This window comes from Eurosta solidaginis, chromosome 1 (assembly GCF_040869045.1).
Source record: "Eurosta solidaginis isolate ZX-2024a chromosome 1, ASM4086904v1, whole genome shotgun sequence".
NCBI lineage: Eukaryota > Metazoa > Arthropoda > Insecta > Diptera > Tephritidae > Eurosta > Eurosta solidaginis.
The window spans coordinates 72,284,308-72,304,367 of record NC_090319.1 but is presented as its reverse complement, the minus strand read 5'-3'; the positions used below and the strand labels follow the sequence as shown (position 1 = coordinate 72,304,367).

At 36.9% G+C, this 20,060-nt stretch overlaps 1 protein-coding gene across 2 annotated transcripts; it reads right to left on the bottom strand.

Moving 5' to 3' along the window:
• Nucleotides 1-2,339: 2,339 nt before the first annotated feature.
• On the bottom strand, nucleotides 2,340-10,684 carry Cpr92A (Cuticular protein 92A). 2 transcript variants are annotated; one of them, XM_067773558.1, is made up of 3 exons: nucleotides 10,478-10,684; nucleotides 5,210-5,369; nucleotides 2,340-3,411 (listed from the first exon to the last, which is right to left on the bottom strand). In XM_067773558.1, the coding sequence occupies exons 1-3, from the start codon at nucleotides 10,490-10,492 to the stop codon at nucleotides 2,897-2,899; spliced, it is 690 nt and encodes a 229-aa protein (XP_067629659.1). In that variant the 5' UTR covers nucleotides 10,493-10,684; the 3' UTR covers nucleotides 2,340-2,896. The 2 variants fall into 2 exon arrangements, with proteins under 2 accessions (XP_067629659.1, XP_067629735.1); XM_067773634.1 differs by lacking the exon at nucleotides 10,478-10,684 and adding an exon at nucleotides 6,711-6,783.
• Nucleotides 10,685-20,060: the final 9,376 nt, after the last annotated feature.

The window sequence follows — 20,060 nt, the reverse complement described above, 5'->3', positions numbered from 1 at the left end:
TCGGCCCGATTCTCTGCTCTCATCTACCTTTTGGGCCCTTAACGATCCCATGCAGCTTAACGCTTCCTCGAGAAGAGCCATACCGGTTTTTATGTCCTTGGACACGGTCTTCTGCTTGAGAGCGGTTTCCTGCATCTCGCGCAGCACTGATACCGCGTACTCCAGCAGTTCGTCTTGGCTCTTCCCTTCGAGGCTTGTGTATGAGAGTGAGCCTCTTGGCGGAGTCGCACGTTTCTCCTTCCCAACAGCGCGCTGTGCAACGACATTGGGTGAGCTGACCGACGCTTTTTCCCTTGCAGTAGCAGGTGTTGACTGGCTGGGGTTATTGCGCAGCTGTGCTTTCGCTGCCTTTGTCTTTTCCGCCGATTCGGTGCCTTGTGTGGGCATTACCGACAAGGTCGCTTTAGCGGGGGTTGTTAAAACCGGCGATCTCAGCACTTTAGTGCTCTTCTTGAACACCGCTTCATCGCCCTTTCTTTCTCGCTTTCTCTACTTTTATCTTCCTTTGTTGTTTTTATTTTGTTGCTCATTTGTTCTATTGGGTCTCCGCTTCAAGCCGCTATCTCCGCACGATGTGCAGTCGCCGTCTTCAATTCCCGTGGTTATCTTTGCAGAAGCAGGGAGGCCACGCGTGGGTTGACACAGGTCCTTATGGGAGTCTGTGTTCAGAGCCAGAATACAGCGTTAGTCAGGAGTCGTCTCAACTGAGCCTGCACCACCAACTTAATGGCGACGTGCTTCGAACGTACTTGAAGACCTGCCAAGGTTTTAACGAGACGGAGACGATGCCGATATTAACCTACCAGCCGTTTCGGCAAGGTGTCACCCTTGCTTACTAAGGTAGTAGCCTATCGTCATCGCCAGCCCGTAGCAATCAGTTCATAATCATATTTCCAGTTTTGGTCAACAGGATCTTACTGGTCTCGATCCTGTGGATGCTTGATGGGGTATTTTAGGGCGGCATCCTATCGCCCTTCCACCGGAACTTTGGGATGTGTTGCCCTTAGAGCAACACATTCCCATTTTTCCACTGGATTGCTCGTTTTGGTTCGCCCTGAGTACTTAATTCACTCAGTACCTCCCGTCTTGTGGGAAGCGTTCCTCTATCCACCACCTGAGGAGGCGCCCGGTAGGGGACCGATACCCCCGCGGGGTAAGGTTAAAGTTAAAGTTAAAGTTAAAGTTAAAGTTAAAGTTAAAGTTAAGGTTAAAGTTAAAGTTAAAGTTAAAGTTAAAGTTAACGTTAAAGTTAAAGCTAAAGTTAAAGTGAATGTTAAAGTTAAAGCGAAAGTTAAAGTTAAAGTTAAAAATAAAGTTAAAGTTATAGTTAAAGTGAAAGTTAAAGTTAAAGTTAAAGTTAAAGTTAAGGTTAAAGTTGAAGTTAAAGTTAAAGTTAAAGATAAAGTTAAAGTTAAATTTAAAGTTAAAGTTAAAGTTAAAGTCAAAGTTAACGTTAAAATTAAAGTTAAGGTTAAAGTTAAAGTTAAAGTTGAAGTTAAAGTTAAAATTAAAGTTAAAGTTAAAGTGTATGTTAAAGTTAAAGCGAAAGTTAAAGTTAAAGTTAAAGATAAAGTTAAAGTTAAAGTTAAAATGAAAGTTAAAGATAAAGTCGAAGTTAAAGTTAAAGTTAAAGTTAGGGTAAAAGTTAAAGTTAAATTTAAAGTTAAAGTTACAGTTAAAGTTAAAGTTAAAGCTAAAGTTAAAGTTAAAGTTAAAGTTAAAGTGAATGTTAAAGTGAAAGTTAAAGTTAAAGTGAATGTTAAATTAAAAGTTAAAGTTAAAGTTAAAAATAAAATTAAAGTTAAAGTGAAAGTTAAATATTAACTTCTCATTTATTCAATAAAAGTAAAAAATTTATTTTCCTATCGGTCACCACGCTTAAAAATGTTAACTTGAATTAATATCAAAGAAAACAAAATATTGCATAAATATTATAATTGCATAAGTTGATAATATGCAATAGCTTTACCGCGGCAGTCCCCGAGTGCCACACGTCCTTTTTTTGTTGTTGCGTGCTTATTTACTTACAGCCTAGTGATGTCAACATTCGCCACAATATTTTCTGCCCAAAGAAATACCGAACCCATTCCCAAGGAAAAGAAAAGACGCATTTACTTATCAATTGTCCACAATATATATTCATACTTATTTATACATTTGTACCTGTTTTAATGATTTGTATGTATGTATGTATACAAAATTAAAAACTTCAAATTATTTTAAGTATTTAAAACTAATATTTAGAAAACAACAACACACACGTTTTCGAAACAATTTTTTTAAAAACAATGCTAATATTTTCATGTTATTCGTTTTTTGTAGCTGAATAAACATAAGAGAGTAAAATTAGGAGGGAGAATTAAAGTGGAGAAAATATATGAGTTTAAACTCTCACATTTTCGTATGTATGTATGTATATGGTAAGTATTTACGACCTTTTTTTATACATACTCAGTGTAAAGATATGTATTTAATGATAATTACTATACAGAATGAACCGTTAAACGGAATTATATTTACATTACATACAATAAAATTATTATTTAACTTTCCTGTGTCAGAGTTATAATCAATTAATTAAGAATAGTCAATAATAATAAGAGCAATCAAATCAATAAGAATATATGCGCAAAAATCGAATATTTATGTATATATGTATATGGGATATATGTATGTGTTTAAACATCGTTATATAAATGTAAATATGTATGTATATTAATATGAGTACAGTAAAAAAAAACAGAGAGGAAGTAGCTGATAGATAAAACCAGAAAAATTATCCATAATGCATATATGTATATGAAAGCATAAATGAATATGTAAATAAGTAGCCTTTTTGAGCTTTCAGAGCCTCTTCCAAAGCTTCCTCTTATAATTACATCAGTTGACCCCCATTTTAATGCGAATAATAATGTCCATGGTGAGGCTCAGCTGCTGCTATCGGATAACTGGCATAGGCGGCGCTATGAGCATAACCTGGATAAGTGGCATGATAATATGGACCAGCTGGTGCAGCAGGCAAGGGTGCAGGAGCAGGTGCTGGTGCAGGTGCAGGTGCCGGTACCGGTGATGGAGCATGTGATAATGGCGCAACCGCTATGGGATATGACACAACTGGTGCTTTAACTGGCGCGGCTGGACCTGCTGGTGCCGGTGCAATATGCGCATGAGCCTTATATGCAATCGGTTCTCTGCGCACAACAGCATTGAAACCATTATGTGGATCAGCAGTGTAATCGACGGTGCGTTTAGTGCCATCGGGATCTACTAAAGAATAGCTGCCCTTAACCACATCACCATGGCGTGTCTCATGTTGGCTTTTCGAATCACCTGTATAGCCATCTTGAATGTCATAGCCGAAAGAGTATTTTGGTGCAGGATCATAAGGCTCAGGTGCTGCTGGTTTTGGTGCTGTGGGAATCCGAAAAAAAATTGTAAATGTGAAGCAAATTTTAAATAGCAAAGTACAAAAAAAATAGTATTAAAAATTATGTCTGCAATTTAGTGAAAGAGTGGAGAAAAGACATTATACAAGAATTACAAAACCACAGTTCAGACGGCTTAAAGAGTGTGCCAAAATCCCTCTTATATACATGGTCTAGCCAACGCCGAAGTTGTGCTTTAAGAAAATATCTCGCGTTTTTGTTAAAAAAAACTCCCTCAGTTTTGAAGTTACACTCCATAATTAGTTTACCTAAACTTCAATGCTGATTATCAATATGAGTCACTTAAGCATTAATGAGCGCCAATTGGGGAAAACCAGATGAAGTCAAGTCTCCTCTACTTGTTTTTAACAACTCATTCAAGGAATCCCACCATCTGCTGCCGAATGCGGGAGTCGATAAAATGACTTTATGTGTGAGTTTTTTATGTCTTCACATGAAATGCCTTTAGCCGTTGCAAGTATTTAGTGAGAAATGTGATGCGGTAGCAAATGTTGGGTCGAAGATTTCTCTTAGTGAGCAAGTGTGAGAGCCGAACGGGGAAATCATGTGGGGTATATTTCAAGGGGCGACAGCTCCCGGGTGAATATATTCAGTTGCTATTAAGGATGCGATCCGCAGTCTAAACTGTTATAGAACTCACTACTTTTTCAGATAGTTATGCGGCTATCAAATAACTTATCTCTACTTCTATGAGGACGAGGGCTATAAAGGATTGCTTGACTTCCCACGCAGTAGCACCAAACAATGTTTGGACAAAAAGTGATTAGGTCCCAGGGCATAGGGATGTCCCTGGAATTAACAAGCCAATATCTCAGCCAAGAAACCGCTGGCCTGACACTTCTTTTTGTCAGATTTCGGGGTCCTTCTACCCAATTTTTAACTCCAAACGTTGCACGATGCTGTTAGGCCTTACTAAATTTATTCTTATATGGTAATTGGAAGTTTATTCTGTTTGCCTTTATATTATCGACAACCCCAGCTTCGTTTACTGTATGGATAATCCACCTAGTCAATAAATTCTCCGCTGTTTAGCAACTGCGAGGACGTGGCGAAAAATATCTAGGTCGAGCCGTCTATGACTCTCTGGAAGAAATATCCAACGCAGCGGTTCACTAAATAAATGATATCTGATTAGGCAGTTACGTGGCAGCTATGAGTATATCCCGGTAAACGGATTTAATTGAAGACCGTTAAGGACTTGTTTTTATTTATTTATTTACAAGAGGAAAAGAAGCGCCGATGCTTTCTTTACCAAAGATAAAGAGTACAAGTAAGAACACCTTCGATTTGTTTTATCTGTCAGCTTATAAATGAAATGCTGCTTTGGACTGAGTGGGCAATTGAAAAGTAAAGTCCTCTCTCGACGAAGAAGAACCACACTATACAATCAAGGATGGTGAAATCATGTACGGCGTCGAAAGAAGCTGAGATGAGCTCGAGAAAAAATGTCTCCGGAGGATTTATGGGCATGTACGTGTGTCCGAATAAAATTCCAAAGGCTTATCTGGAATGGATGAAGACGCTCCTGCCACGAAAATGTTCCTATCGACACCCTTATTTGGGAGCAAGGTAAAGAGGGGATAGCAATTCGAGTCAGTTATAGCGAAAGAGGAACAGCTGGCGTGATTTGTTGCGAATTGACCAAAATCGCCTAGATGGTTAAGAGCAATTAATGAATGAATGAATTTTATGTTAAAAACTAGAGCCAACTTTACCAAACTGAGGCACGAATTTAGTGGGACCAAATATCAAATATTACTTACCTGGTGCTGCATATGGCCCTGAATGTGGACCATTTGGTGCTGCATAGGCTGCATAATGTAGCGGTGCAGGTCCGTCGTGTCCATAGTGCCCATAATGACCGGCGTAGGGTCCAATAACACCACAGTTTGATAATGCAAATGTTGCTGTTATGAAGAGTATCTAAAAATGGAATATGATGAAAATAATAAATTATATATAAATATTTCCTCTCAGAATTATACATATAGTAGAAAAGTTGAAAAGAGGCTCTGACATATTCAGGCTTTCCTAACATAACTTAAATTAAGATATTTTGTGGCAGGGTTTTCTCTAAAACCGAAGCTGTACGAAATATGTGAGCTATGACATTTCTTTTTATGAAAATAAATAAGCTTTCACGTTCCTTTCACAAAAAATTTCTCACTGTATGAGAAAAAGGGTAACATTGCTGACATAATCAGACTTTTTGCAAAGCATCAGTTGATCTAGGCCAGTAAAGCAAGCAGCCGCATATATGTACATGTAATTATCAAAGCAACCACACACGCATACATGTAAACAGCGAAGCTAATACCAAAGAGAATATTTCACAATACCTAACGAGAGAGGTCTCCGATATTCTACATTGGGGCATAATTGATCCCCTGCAGTCCCGTTTGGGTATAGTTGGGATTTGTCAGGTTCAAATCTATGTAGCCCAGTTTAATAAACATAAATTAAAGTGAGTTAAATAAAAAAGATTAAAGGTGATTGATTATTAGTAGTTAAGAAAAATGTGGAGCCCTATACAGAACTTAAATGACTTGGATCATATGTTTCATTATCGTCGACTCATATCTCTTGGAATGTGTTGGCGACGTTATAATTTTTTTTACATAGATATATCTAACAAATTTTTGCAAGTTTTAGTATTGCTTTGAAAATGTACATAACTTGGTACCATACGAAAACTAACACTATTTGATGAGACAAGAGATTAGTCTTCATTCGTTCGGGTATAAATAGGTACAATTAGTTTCTTCATAGGACATGCTCAAACAAAAGGGAACAGTCCAACGCATACAAAGAGATCAAAGCATTAGTCGCATACTTCTTTGCGACACATCCCGGACTCATCCTAGACAAATAGAATTTTTTGCAGGGAAGCTACAAGTGAAGTACGCGAGTATTTTAATGATGTAGTATAGTAGAGTTGTAAATAAAGGACATTTTTCTATACTGAATATTTGAGTTATTTATTCGATAGTTCGGCGATTCGATATATAATAGCAGGTGCGAAATAGTGAGGATGTTTCCAAAATTCATTACAATACAATTAGCTGTTCATATAAGAGAGTTTTGGTCATTACCCCCTTTACGTAGAAAGCTATAATCATGGAACTGCGCCAAATACTTACCGACTTACCGGTCAAATAAAATTTTATGTAAAAACTGCCAAGCACGGTAATGAATATAAGTTTATAATATAATCCCATAAAGTTGATTGTTTAGTTTATATTCACCGTGGCAGTATTTACTTACGGACATTTTGAGATTGTTATAGCTTACAAAATTTTAGTGTGCTTCCGAAGTCATTAGGAGTCAGTGACAAAATGTATCCTAAAATAATAGAAACATTGTAAGTATTTTAAGGAATTATTCTCAAAGAAATAAGTGTACACTGAAGTTACCGCTTTCGAATATTGTTTAAAAAGTTAGTGAACAACGCTACAGTCCTAGAAATGCATATCTTATATATTATTTCTAATTGCTGTTTTTATGTGCAGGTCCCTTTTTCGCTCTTATTTGGAATCCAAATCTATAAATAAAGTTTTCGTTGTAAAGATGGAGAATCGTGCTATTAGCGAGCTTTGGGCATTATTGATCGTAGTGCTTTTGTTTATCCATATCTTATTAAAATAATTTGTTGAAAATAAACGATTGTGAGAACACAAAGAAATCTACGTGTACTATGGCACTATTGTGAATATTCGATTAGAACTAACACTGCATTAACGGCAGTTGCTAACATTCGCCAGATGGCACCGGAAGCGCATATAAGTTTTTATTGATAGATGATTGGTTGATACATAGAACAGCTGATTTCTGTTGAAACTTGATATGAGAATTTTATATTTGTTGCGCAAGATGCGCACGTGTCCGGCTAGTATATATTAAATGGGCAATAAAAACTATATTTTTTATTATAAAATACACTTTTTTTGTTTGTGCAATTCAAATTACAACAACTAAGGCATGACGTAGCTGAATGCGTTTGTAACCATTTCAACTATCGTAGGAGTGCGGGTTCGAATCCCACTCCCGGGAGAAAAGGCTTTGAAGAGATTTACAAGGTACAATCGAAACAGCTGTCGCCTTGTCCGTCCTGATGTCACGTTGTTTAAATTTTTCCCAAATTATTAAATAAATTATAAAATTAAAAAATTTGTTCAAATAAATGTTTTCATACATTTAAAGCAATACGAACAATCCCCGTTTAACTCTTTCAAATTAAAGCCCTTTCTTGATTTTTCTTAAGATAAGCAAATGTCAAGTAATAATTTCCATAGTTTCTACACCAACAAATTTTGGATTTTTTTGGAGATACGATCCTTGTTTTCAATGATTTCGCCCAAAATCAAAACATCATGTGGCAACTCATGACTACATTTCCTCTTTACCATACAAAACTTAAATTGTAGGTATAGTCGCATCTAAAATGACTGCATCATAGTCAGAATTTAGAACACATCTCCAAAATCTGGAATAACGGGCCAAAAACCCTTTTTCTACAGGTTGAAGAATAAATTTGCCTTTAACTTTAGTTTTGTCTAATAAAAAAACACAACTTGTATATGACTAAACAAATAACATTTCAGCGCTTTTAACGGTATACAACCGTTAGTTTCGCATAAAGAAACTTTTGAGAAACAGTACAAAATTCTCTGAAAATTTTAATTTTTGGAAAATTTTTCTTTTTCCGCTCTCCGACGAGATATCATCAAAGGCTTATTCGAATCTCTGCTTCAGACAGCGAAAAGGGAGTTTTAGACCCCTTACTCCAGATTTTGTATACTCAACCAGGTCTCGAATCTTGTTCTGTTGATCGTATGCCCGTCAATATTGATATTGTTCCAGAGGGCTAATTTTTCTCGTTTTGGCAGCGTTTTGACAGGATGTTCAATATGACGGCACATACCGCCAGCTATCTGCAGCGGGTAATAGATAGAGATACAGGATGAGAATGCGATAGTTACTTTAAAAATCAGGTGATCCTTTCTATTTGTAAATTTGACGCCTATGTCGAAGATATCACACTTGGCATGGAAAAGGGATGCACTGCCAATGACTTATGAAAATAAACCCAGGATTTTTTAAAACTATTAGATCAGTATATTAAGGGGCCTCGTTTGATTGGCTTCAGTGCATTTTGTTATACACTCATATGATTGCGGCGACAGAATGATAGACTCTGTGGCTGGGCTATGAACATTTCATTCATGGATGGATACGCATTACTCTTGGAACGTGCCGTGGTGGTATATCGGGGCTGTGTCAGAGCAGTTTGGTCATAAATTTGCAATGAAGACCCCACCCAATGTAGAGCTTGTTCTTGATGAAGAGTAGTCTTCTGATGGCAATAACGTGCTTGGATGGCTGATGGCGAGAGTGGAACACAGAGTATGCCCCTTATTTTGTTAACTTCGAGCTGCCATTACGAAAGGACTAGGATCCGAGGCGTACAACTTCGTGTCTTATGATTTAAATAGCGTTCTTGATGGCAAGAAGGTGGATTTCAGGTCCAAGACAGGAGTTAGAAAGCCTGATCCTACTGGAGTAGTCGAGCTAAATGTGTTCCCTAGGGGTTGAGCCGATAAAAATAAAGCATGTCCTAGTGAACAAATTCGACGGAAGGAATGGGACAACATTGTCGTTTATGTCCGCTGGACTTAATGGTCCTGTTCCTTGGTTAGGCTGGCTGCTGAAAGGCGGTGTGGGCGTGCTACTTCAGTTACTGGCAGGAAATTAGATAGAAGCTATAGCCGGAAGTTTTGCTACTGTTGTGGACGTACTTCACGAATGCATGTCTCTCATGGCCATTCCTCTCTGCCATGTTTAGAAATACATAATGATCAGCGCTCAATATGGGCGCTTGGACATAACGCACATGCTGGTTTTACAAATGAAAACGTTTCCAGAAAAATGTGCCGAGATAGCAAAGAAGTACCTGGTGTACTGCCGAGCGGCGACCCCGCTTAGAAAAATTGTCTTCTAATTGAAAAACCTTATTTCTAAAATTTTTGATGTTGCTTTGCCCGGGGTTTGAACCCAGGGCATCCGGTATGGTAGGCGGAGCACGCTACCATCACACCACGGTGGCCGCCGTTTTGCTGGACAAGGTTAACAGTATTTCTCATGCTTTGAATTATATTCTAGAGGAAAGGCGAAAACTGCGTTAAATAGAGAGCACATATGTAAGTGGAAAGGCTCGTTTGGAAAAACATTCTATAGGCGGAACATTTTTGAGGTCTCAGCTTCCACTATGTGATTGATATGCTGCGACAAATGTTGACAAATTAATCCGATTCCGAGTTTTCGCCAAGTAAACTTAGCTCATAGTCAAGTATTTCACAACATGGTATCCACTAAGGGAGGGCCTAGGAGTTGAACTCGTGATAAAAGATGCCATGATATAGAAGATAGTACAATATTTAAAAAAGTTTGCAGAGTATTCGAAGACTTTCTTGCTTTGACAACTTTTTGAGTACGTCCACTGATCTGACTGTATCAAATTACGATATCATGTATATGTTCACGTATGACACGATACCAAATAAGCAACTATAGGAAACTAGTATCTCGATCACGGAAGACACAATACGGGCCCAGATCTAAAACTTGATGGATGTTTTGTAAAAAGTATTTCAAACTTTATCATTTATTGATACTAGAGAGAAATTGCAAAGTTTACAAACTGCGATGGTTATTAGGATATGTTTCTGAATTTAATTTCTTCATCAGCTGGCTTTTTGGGAGCTGAGTATTGAGCTCGAATCTCCAACATTCATACTTCATACTAGTGTAAAGGCAGATGCCTTTATCATTTATATTTATATTTAAAGTTCATTCAGCAAATTTTGTTGCAGAGTTTTTTCAACATCACCATCAACATCACCAAATCCACACAACAATTCACAAATCACTTCCATTGAAATCAAACGACTTTTAAATATCCTCATTATTGAAAAAAATATATATTTGATACATTTTTATTTTTTTGTAAGAAGGTACTTAAGTTATTATCACACCTTTAACATCAACATTCCGTCACTATTGATCGTTATCCTTTCCTTGCTCGTAAGTCCGGGCCAAGTCCAATATTGTAACGCGTTCAAGACGCGTAAAAACCGAAAGTACTTCACCTAACAAGCAAATCAATTATAAAACATAAAACCAAAAATAAGCGAAATCAAATTGCAATTCTATGCACAATTACGAAAAGCTAACGGATGCGGCGCTCGAAATTGAAAGACTGTGAAACGGGGCAAATGATTCTTGACTTTTATATAAGTAACGGCGCTGCAATTAATGTCAACGAATTTAATATTGCGGGGGTTGAGCGGAATAGATGTCTATTCAATACAGACAACAAAAAAACGGTTACAACAACAAACAGCAATGACAATGGCAATAATATTAACAACAACAACAACATTATTACATGTAGCATCCAACTTCTTTGATTTGCGACGGTTCAAATGGCTCGCCACGATTGCTGCTGGCAGTATAAAACACAAACCGGTGCGCCGAATCTGGATGCAAACAAAAAAATTTAAATGAGTAAGCGAATTTAAGTACGGATGAATCCGTTAACATATACTTACTTGTGGCTTTTCTGAAAGACCATATATTGCATTTTATAAGAGAAAAAATTTAATGATGAGGTGCAAGCTTTTTTTTCGACTCTTCAGGTGTAAGCCCACCTTCCTCCGTGAAGGACTACCCACCTAAAACTAACCTTCCACGGAATTTTCCGTATCTGGAACTACATTTAGCGGTAAAGAGGGGTTTTATGGTTAATGAGGACAAAACGAAGTACCTCCTGTCATCGACCAAAGAGACAGCGCATATACGCATTGGCAACATGCACACAGCTCTGCAAATAAAAGCTCAAAGGCTTCATTGGCGCCATTCAAGAAGTTGTTGGGGTAGTTTGGTTCTCCTTCACAACAATTCTCCATATAGCCAAACAGGAAAATATATCGAAGGTTTTCCACAACTGTTTCGCCTATTGGCTGTAATTTTTGGAGCTTTCCGATGCCTTTCGGAGTCTGCATAGTTCCCGCTAACTTGTAGGAAGGTATATAAAAAAAGCGTGAGTACCAAACATTCATAAAATTTTACATGCAGGTCTACGTCGAGAAAACTGATGATCCCTTGGGGGTTGAAGTTAAACAGATGCTTCTTATGGGTTTCTTATTGGTTTCTTATCGTGCTATTATCGAAGGTTTACAGAAGTTTCATCAATATTACAATATGTTTTGTAACAGTTCGATTAGTTCCTGTTAGCAAATCGATAACACACCGATAACAATACCGATAATATTAGTTAAAAAACGATAATTTTGATACAAAAATAATTTTGCGATAACAAATGGATTACTTTTCGATATCAAATCGATAAATTAGTTGAAAGCATATCGATAGCTTTTCTATAACAAATCGATAACTTTTCTAATACAAATCGATAAATTTTGGGTTAAGAATCGATAACACTTCCATAAGAAATCGAAACATTTTCGACAAAAATCGATAGTTTTTTTTTTTAAATCGATATTTTTCGCTAACAAATTTATTACACATACATAACAAATCGATAAATTTTTGACAGCTCATCGATAACTTTTGGATAACAAATCAATATCTCTTTAAACTGCAATTGATGGCTTTTTGACTACAAATCCATAATACGCTGATAATAAGAAGAGAGCACGCTGATAATAAATCGACTGCGTTCTGATAAAAAAATCGATAGCATCGGTAACAAATCTATATCTTTATGATAAAAAATAGATTGTTTTTCACGACATATCGATGAACTTTCGATATCATCTTTCGATAATTAGTCGATAACATGTTGATAACAAATCGATAGCTTTTTGAAGCATATCGATCATTTTTCGCTTACTTTTTGAAAACATATCGATAACCTATTGATATATAATCGGTAACTTTTGGATAAAAAATCGTCAACTCATCGACAACCCTTGTTATCGATAACGAAAATTTAATTCGATACCATGAGCAAACATTTGTATACTTCTAATAATGGGAGAAAGTTGGGACTAAACCTCTTTAAAGGTAATCGTGTTAAATTACTGTGATTATTTTTTAAGACTAGGTGAGTTATAAATTTGTTGCAATTACTAACTTAGTACAGCTGGGTATAAACAAAATAAAAGTAGAAACAAACATCCATATGTTCACTAAAAACAACAATAAAGTTGGGTTAGCCAGCAACCAAAAGTTAAATTGTCCAATACTAACAATGCGCTAATTTAATGCGGCAGCTTTCGGAAAAGCGCAAAATAAATAATTGGAAGAGCACAGCAGCCAAAGCCGAGCCGCATATTATTTTAAGGAGCGGCTAAGGGACCATCAACAAAAAAATAAGCAAAAAATCAACTCAAAACGAGTAAAGGAAAAACGACACTTGAGAAGCTGGAAAATCACACATAATCGATTTAGGCGAATTGTACTATGCGCATGCATCATTTTTTGCCTCAACTCCGTTAACACCATCTTTATATATGTAGCTATGTAATAACACGAACAACAACAGCTTGTAATGCATACCAAAGGTGTGTTAAGTTCCACACCACGACCTGGCACTGGTGCGCTATATCAGTTGGTTACTGGTTGGTCACATACAAATAAACATAATAAATGTTGCCTCGACCACCTCCGCTAATGGCGCAGCATAACGAATAGACCCAACACAGTATGCTTCCTTGCGCCTGCGCAGCCACCATTACACCCTTTAGCACTTGTAGCATTGGCGCGCACATAAAGTGCTATTATTCGATCGATGTGAGTGTCTATCATCAAAGCAGCGCCTCATTTCTTTAACATGTTTTTATAATTTGTAGTCTCTACTCTTTTTAGTTTGCTTTTGTAGAGGTTAGTCTTCCGTGATCCTATTAATTAAAAGGGTTCTCAAGTGCTGCCTCAAGTTGCACGATTTTGGTGTTCGTTTTCACACGGCTATTAATGGCATGCCCTTTGTTTTTTCCTGTTTATTTTTTTTGCGTTGCCTAAATTATTTCCAGTTTTTTGCTTAAACTTTTAATTAATTCCCCATTCAGAGTTGCAAACTTGTAGTCATTATTAATATCCCTTTAGATGGGTCTGCTTGACTTCGAAATCAAACGAAGAAAAAATCTTGCTAAACAAATGCTACTTTATAAGTAAAATCCTCTCTCGAACAACAAAAATCACGCTCTGCAAGTCGCTCTTCTTACCTGCCTTGATGTATGGCTGGGAGTCTTGTACGTTGTTGAGAGAAGATGATACAACCCTTCAAGTTCGAGATAAAACCCCTCCGTAAGATTTATGGTGCTTTCCGCGATGCCGATGGTGAGTAGCAAAAGTTCAAGGGCTTTGCTGTCTCGGCCATGTCATGTGAATGTACATATGAAGACGAATTAATCAAAAAAATATTTTAATCGGCACTTTTATTTGGAACCGTGGAAGGGATATGCCTTTAGTGAGTTGGGAGGGGCAAGTGGAGGAAAAACTGACTTTCCTTGGTGGTCCCAATTGGCGCCTTATACCCGTAGCGTAACCCTAGCCTTAACCTTAATGTAAGGCTAAACGATAGTTACCGCTGTTGTTGTTGTTGTAACGATAGGGGCACTCCCCGATGGCCTTTGGGAGTGTTATCGATGTTGATTGTCCTTTTCCAGCTCCAGCTCCGGTACGTTCCGGTAACAAGCATCATAAAGGTACTAGCCCGATCATCTCGGTAACGATTTGGTATAACCACATGAAACCTTCTAGGCTATACCGCCCTCCCATCCCCTATATCCATCAGGAGTTCAGGCTCGCCAGAGCCCCGGCTGTGAATAAAACAGGATTCGCCGGCGGGTAGGTGAGGTTGACAATTTGGTTGGATAAGCTATATAATGCGCTGGAAACCCCTTAAGAGAGTTGCGCTACACAACCCCTTGAATCAATGTGGTATTTTAGTCGCCTCTTACGACCCCTAACCCGCTGGCGTTTGAGCTGGTTGTTAAATAGAGAGGCGGTGACGGCAGGATTTCACTCCCAATTTTGGTGTTTGATAAATGCTTTGCGCTGACCATAATCTACTCCAATTCTTACATGTCGATAGCGACCGTAACTGTTGCTACCGTACTTGTAACCGTGATTTTGATTGCAAATGTATCTGCAAGGAGACCCAGTAGAATTGTTCATTTTCGATAACGCGCACTTATTTGCTTTAGCCTGCGTTGGCATCTTCGACTTCGACTGCTTCTTCTGTTGGTGACTATCACCACCATCATCAACATCGTCGTCAACATTTTCACAGCTTTCTTCATTGTATTGATATATTCCTTTCCTTTATTTTTATCGGAACACTTTTGTTTTTATTTATTCTTCTTTCGTTTTCCATTTCCTTTTCTTCCACTTTTTGTTCTCCAATTTCCCAATACCTGTAACTATAATTTTAGATGTGACTGCAACTGCAAGAAGACTTAACCAAAATACTTTATCAACTAATATACAGCTGAGCGCCACCTTTGTCCATGCGTAATGGATAGACCGACTGCGATCAAATTTTGAATTTCGTACATTCTTGGACAATTTCCGAACTTTTACCCGAAGATTTCAGGATGGCTTCAGGATTTTTCGTAGAATCATTTCGAAACTATTACAGTACAATTTTAGGGCAATTTCAGGATGGCTTCTGGATTATTTTCGAAATCATATCGAATATATTTCAGGACCAATTTACATATCACTCCAGGATTATTTTTGGTATCACTTTGGGACAACATCAGGATTGTTTCGATACAATTTTGAAACCATTTAAGGACTTAAGGATCACTTCGGGATTATTTCCGGAATCATTTCGGGATGACTTCAGCATTAATTTGAGGATCATTTCGAAACTATTTAGGTGCATGTTTGGGGCAATTTCAAAATAATTTCTGAATTAAGTTCGAAGTCATTTCGCAACTATTTGAGGACCAACTTCAAACAATTTCAGCATCACTTCTGAACTATTTCTGATATCGAGTTAGGGTACCTTCAGGATAATTTCGAGACTATATCGAACACATTTCGGGACAGTTACAGGATCTTTCTTGATCACTATGGGATTCTTTCTCAAATTGTTCCATATCGGCCTCGAAATGAATATATATATCCCCTTTTAACCACTGAACGTTGGGTTTAACTGGCCGAATAATAAAAACCGAGCATAGACTGAATGTATCCATAGTTTCACCAGAATTTTTTTGACGAATAAACGGAAAAACAACAATTAGGTACCAGGACTAAGCTTATGGAATAACTCCGGCTTCTTGGCAAATACTCGAAGTTTTCTAGGACCTAGTTTATTCCCTGCCTCACAACCCTGTCGCTCCTAGTAGCTGGAGCCTTGCGAGGACACGACCATATAACGTGCTGAACCCTTTCTTTCTACAGCAGTTTTATTTATTGTTAAACAGATGATAGTTTTGTGGCGAATATTGGCAGTTCTATACGTCACTATGCTGCTACTTAATAAATGCTCAATAACATTAAACCAAGCAGGGGTATTTATGTACATGTACACATTAAAGCAAGCAGCCACACTTATGTACATGAACACATAAAAGCAAGCAGCCACACATACACATAAGCAGCAGCTTGAAACAAGGATATTATTTCCCATACACATATGTATATAGTTAGCAGCTAATAGCAGAAGTTGTTACTCACACATACACACGCATATATATAAATAGCCAAGTATGAGATACAACTGTTCCAGCAGCATAGTGATGTATAGAACTGCTTATATTCGCCACAGTATCAATCAACATGGAAATCAGGTCAGCATCGAGTTGTACTCCAATACCCTTTGCGAGATAAAGACAGTTCGTTGAGCTCCTTAGTTCTACTGGTCGTGTCGTCTTTCACTCCGTCAAAATACAGAAGTCCAACGCTAAATAGCATACTTTATGCAGATTCGGTTGGTAAACTGGTAGCATTGGCATCACGTTTCTCATGATGATAGATGAAACCACTTACTTAAAAAAACATTAAATAATCAATGCTTGGATATTAATTGTAGATGGACATTATGGCTCATGGAATATTTGAAGAATTTAAAACGCAGCTTTAATGTAAGTCTACAATAATAACTACTTTTTATTTCACTAAGTCACCAGGGAGTGTTGTTTCCATTTATGAATTTTGTTGTAGGTGCAGTTATTCAATTTTAAATATTATTCATAAATTTTGAATGTAAATATTTATTGTGCAAGTCCATTCGATTGGACAGTGTTGCTGTAAATAAACGACAACATTACCAAAAATTGTTGCTAGTAACACGAAACTCATATGCGTGAAGTCGAGAGAAATCACGAGGCCTTGGAAAATTTAACTAAACTAAGGGCGTTTTCTTTTCTGAAAATAATGTTGCTCTTCTGGTTCTTTGCATCTCTCTCATATGTTTGTGTGTGATCACATTACACACACATGTGACCCAGTTCAAAAAATAGAAATGAAAAGTGCAACATGAGGTTAATATTCCTTCCAGAAAAGAAAACACTATAATATACAACGCCCTAAAGTAGAGCTCAGGTATACTCGAGTTTGTTTCTAACGAGACTCTAATCTCGAAATACTCGTAAAGCTCGACATTCATTTTAATCCCTGTACTGATTGTTTTGTATACAGCTTACTATTTATTCTAGGTCACAAGCGACAATTTCCACAAAACCACAAATAAACAAGTAAGGGTGTCTAATCTAAGTTCGGATGTAATCGAACATTATATGAGTTTCAATTGTACAGTTAATTTCAGATAAATTACCTTTTCGAATTTTGTTAAAAGAGACTTGTTTTTTTGAACCTCTAGAAATGTTGTGTAATGCTTGGTCGGTAAAGGGACGTGGCACCGCCCATTAACAAAAAAAACAAAAAAATATCCGCTTACAACAAAACTTGGTAAGTGAAATATCATTGATACAAAAATATTTTTCGCTAAGGTATAGCTTATTATTCTAGTCTACGACCCTTTTAAACATTCTTCATATATGATATTTATATATATATAAATGTGAGCGTAGTCCTTGACCGATCTGGTCCATCTTTTTTAGAAATATTTCCTGCTTAAGGAAATATGTGTATCTAATATTATTACGGTCCGTTAATTTTTCTTAGAGCCATGGCTCCCGAAACATAGAAACTTGCTTAGTCATAAAAGTGGCGGTGCCACGCTCATTTTCAAAAATTAAATTTTTTAATGTTAACATTCTAGGTGTATTATTTACTAAATAATCTGGTTTTTTGTATTTTGCAAAATGTTGTACATATATGTAAAAAGTGTGCGTCGTTACGTCCGATTTCGCTCATTTAAAATAGCGATGGGAGATGAGTGCCAAGGAACCATATAACAAATTTCAATAAGATATCTCAATACGTAATCAAGTTATCGTGTGCACTGTCACACATCCAGACGGAAGGACAGACGGACGCATGGACAAGGCTAAATCAATTCCTTCTTTCATACTGAGCATTTTGATATATGTGTGCAAAGTACGCTGAGTAAAAAAAACCGAAGGTCGCGAAATTTACGAGTATTTAGTGATCAAAATTTTTGGTTCAGAACTAGACCTTAAGCACCAAATAAATACTAGTTCGACTGAAAACAGATTTTCCTTGGTTCAAAAATCGACAGTTCTAATTTTCACACACCATATTTAACTTGTAGTTGATAGGACTTTTAACCTTGAACACAATTTTTATAATTACATTTTAAGCAGTTTTACTGATTTGCAGCTTGTTGTTACTTTCTGTATCTCTACTTAGTTTTTGTCTAATTTGGCCGGACTATTAAAATAATATATGTGGCCTGGAATCATGAAACGGCCCTATTATGCGAAAATACCGTTCTTCACTTTTTGATTGATTCTTATAGGAAATTTAACGCTCTTTCCAATGGAACAAACTGCAGTTTTCTATTTTTCTTAGTTTTTTTCACAAATCGCATTTAAAGCCAAATCGGACCACAAATACGATTTTTTGAAATATTTCGAATCATGCGCCAATTTTTCTTATTATTACATTGCCATCGGGTTCTGAACTATATTCCAAGTTTCAAGCTTGTGGCTTATCGGGAGGTTAATTAAATTTTAATTAAAAAATTCGTTCGCAACGGCCAGCCGCTACACAGAGTCAAGCTAAATAAAAGCTTTAAATGCGTTTTTCTCGAAAACTTGTTTTCGCACAATAGGGTCGTTTCATGATTCCAGGTCACATATCTCATTATCACCATCAACCCTGAGAGTGCCATATAACGCCGCCCGTTGGACCTGACTAAAATATTGAAAAAAGGCCGATACCGTTACATTTATAGATTGACATATGGAGAATGAGCATTATAAATATCATGTGACCAGAACGAAAAGTAGATTGATGCACTTTCTTAGTCTACATCTAACTACAATCTTAATTAAAAATCTTTGCTGATGTAAAAAGGAAAATTACGTATGGTGATAAGGGATAATTGGGGCTCAACCGCGTAAGCGGTTTTGGCTGTTTTGTAACAAGTCACGCTAGCTATCTCTGTTTCGCGATAACTGATTTCAATCGTGAGTATCAAGGGTGATAAAACTTATTACCTCCACCTGTACCCTGTTTGCACTGAAATACTTTCTTGACCGGAGCGTGTTCGTCCATGCGCATAAAATGACCTACCCAGCGAAGCCTTTGGGTTTTTATACGCTGCACTATCTTCATAGATGCGTAAAGCTCATACAGCTCATCATTATACTTCCTTCGTTACTCACCGTCAGCATTATGTACAGGACCATAAACCTTCCGGATAATTTTTCCCTCTAACGCGCTAAGAGCAATCTCATCTTCACTCGAGTCCGTTCATGATTCCGAGCCGTACATGAGGACAGATATGATGAGCGACTTGTAGAGCGTGATTTTTGTTCGTTGAGAGAGGACTTCACTCTCCAATTGCCTACTCATCTCATGTATGTACTTTGTCTACTGGTTTGACTTGAAAGTACCCACAACAATCGTTTAATGCACGTCAAATAATTTTTGACAATATTTACTGTTTTTTTTTTTTTTTGTTTTAAGTTAACAAAGTGGTTCCACAATGTAATAAAGCCCGTTCTTATGTGACCAAAGAGCAACGTCATTTAAATCAAAGACAAAGTCTAGGCAAGTGAATCTAAAGAAAAAAGTTTAAAAAAAAATTAAAAAAAGGCTGTGAATAAAAAAACTGCAAAGTGATGTTGTCAATAACTATAAGAATTAATGAATATACAATGGAAGCAAATACTCGCATGCAACTTAAAATAATATAATGATATATTGTTACAATAACAACCAATATTATGTAAATATACATGTAGATATGTAATGTACATTATTGTTTGTAAAGTATATATATATATATATATATATTCACTAACTCATGTAGCACCGATGCTTAGCATGCAAATAAATTATTTGCAATATAAGTTGTCAACAATGAAAATAAAATATAAAATTAAACCAAATAAATATTTATTGCACGTTTGCTTTTAAGGCAATGTACGTACAAGGACTGCTTGATATATCAATCGTGATGTCAATGGGGGAAGTGCTCCCTCCATA

What these genes read in the sequence shown, in the direction of transcription:
- Cpr92A (XM_067773558.1), bottom strand. An exon ending in AGGGCCATATGCAGCACCAG is followed by an intron (nt 3,412 to 5,209) that starts GTAAGTAATATT and finishes GGATTCCCACAG; the next exon opens with CACCAAAACCAGCAGCACCT.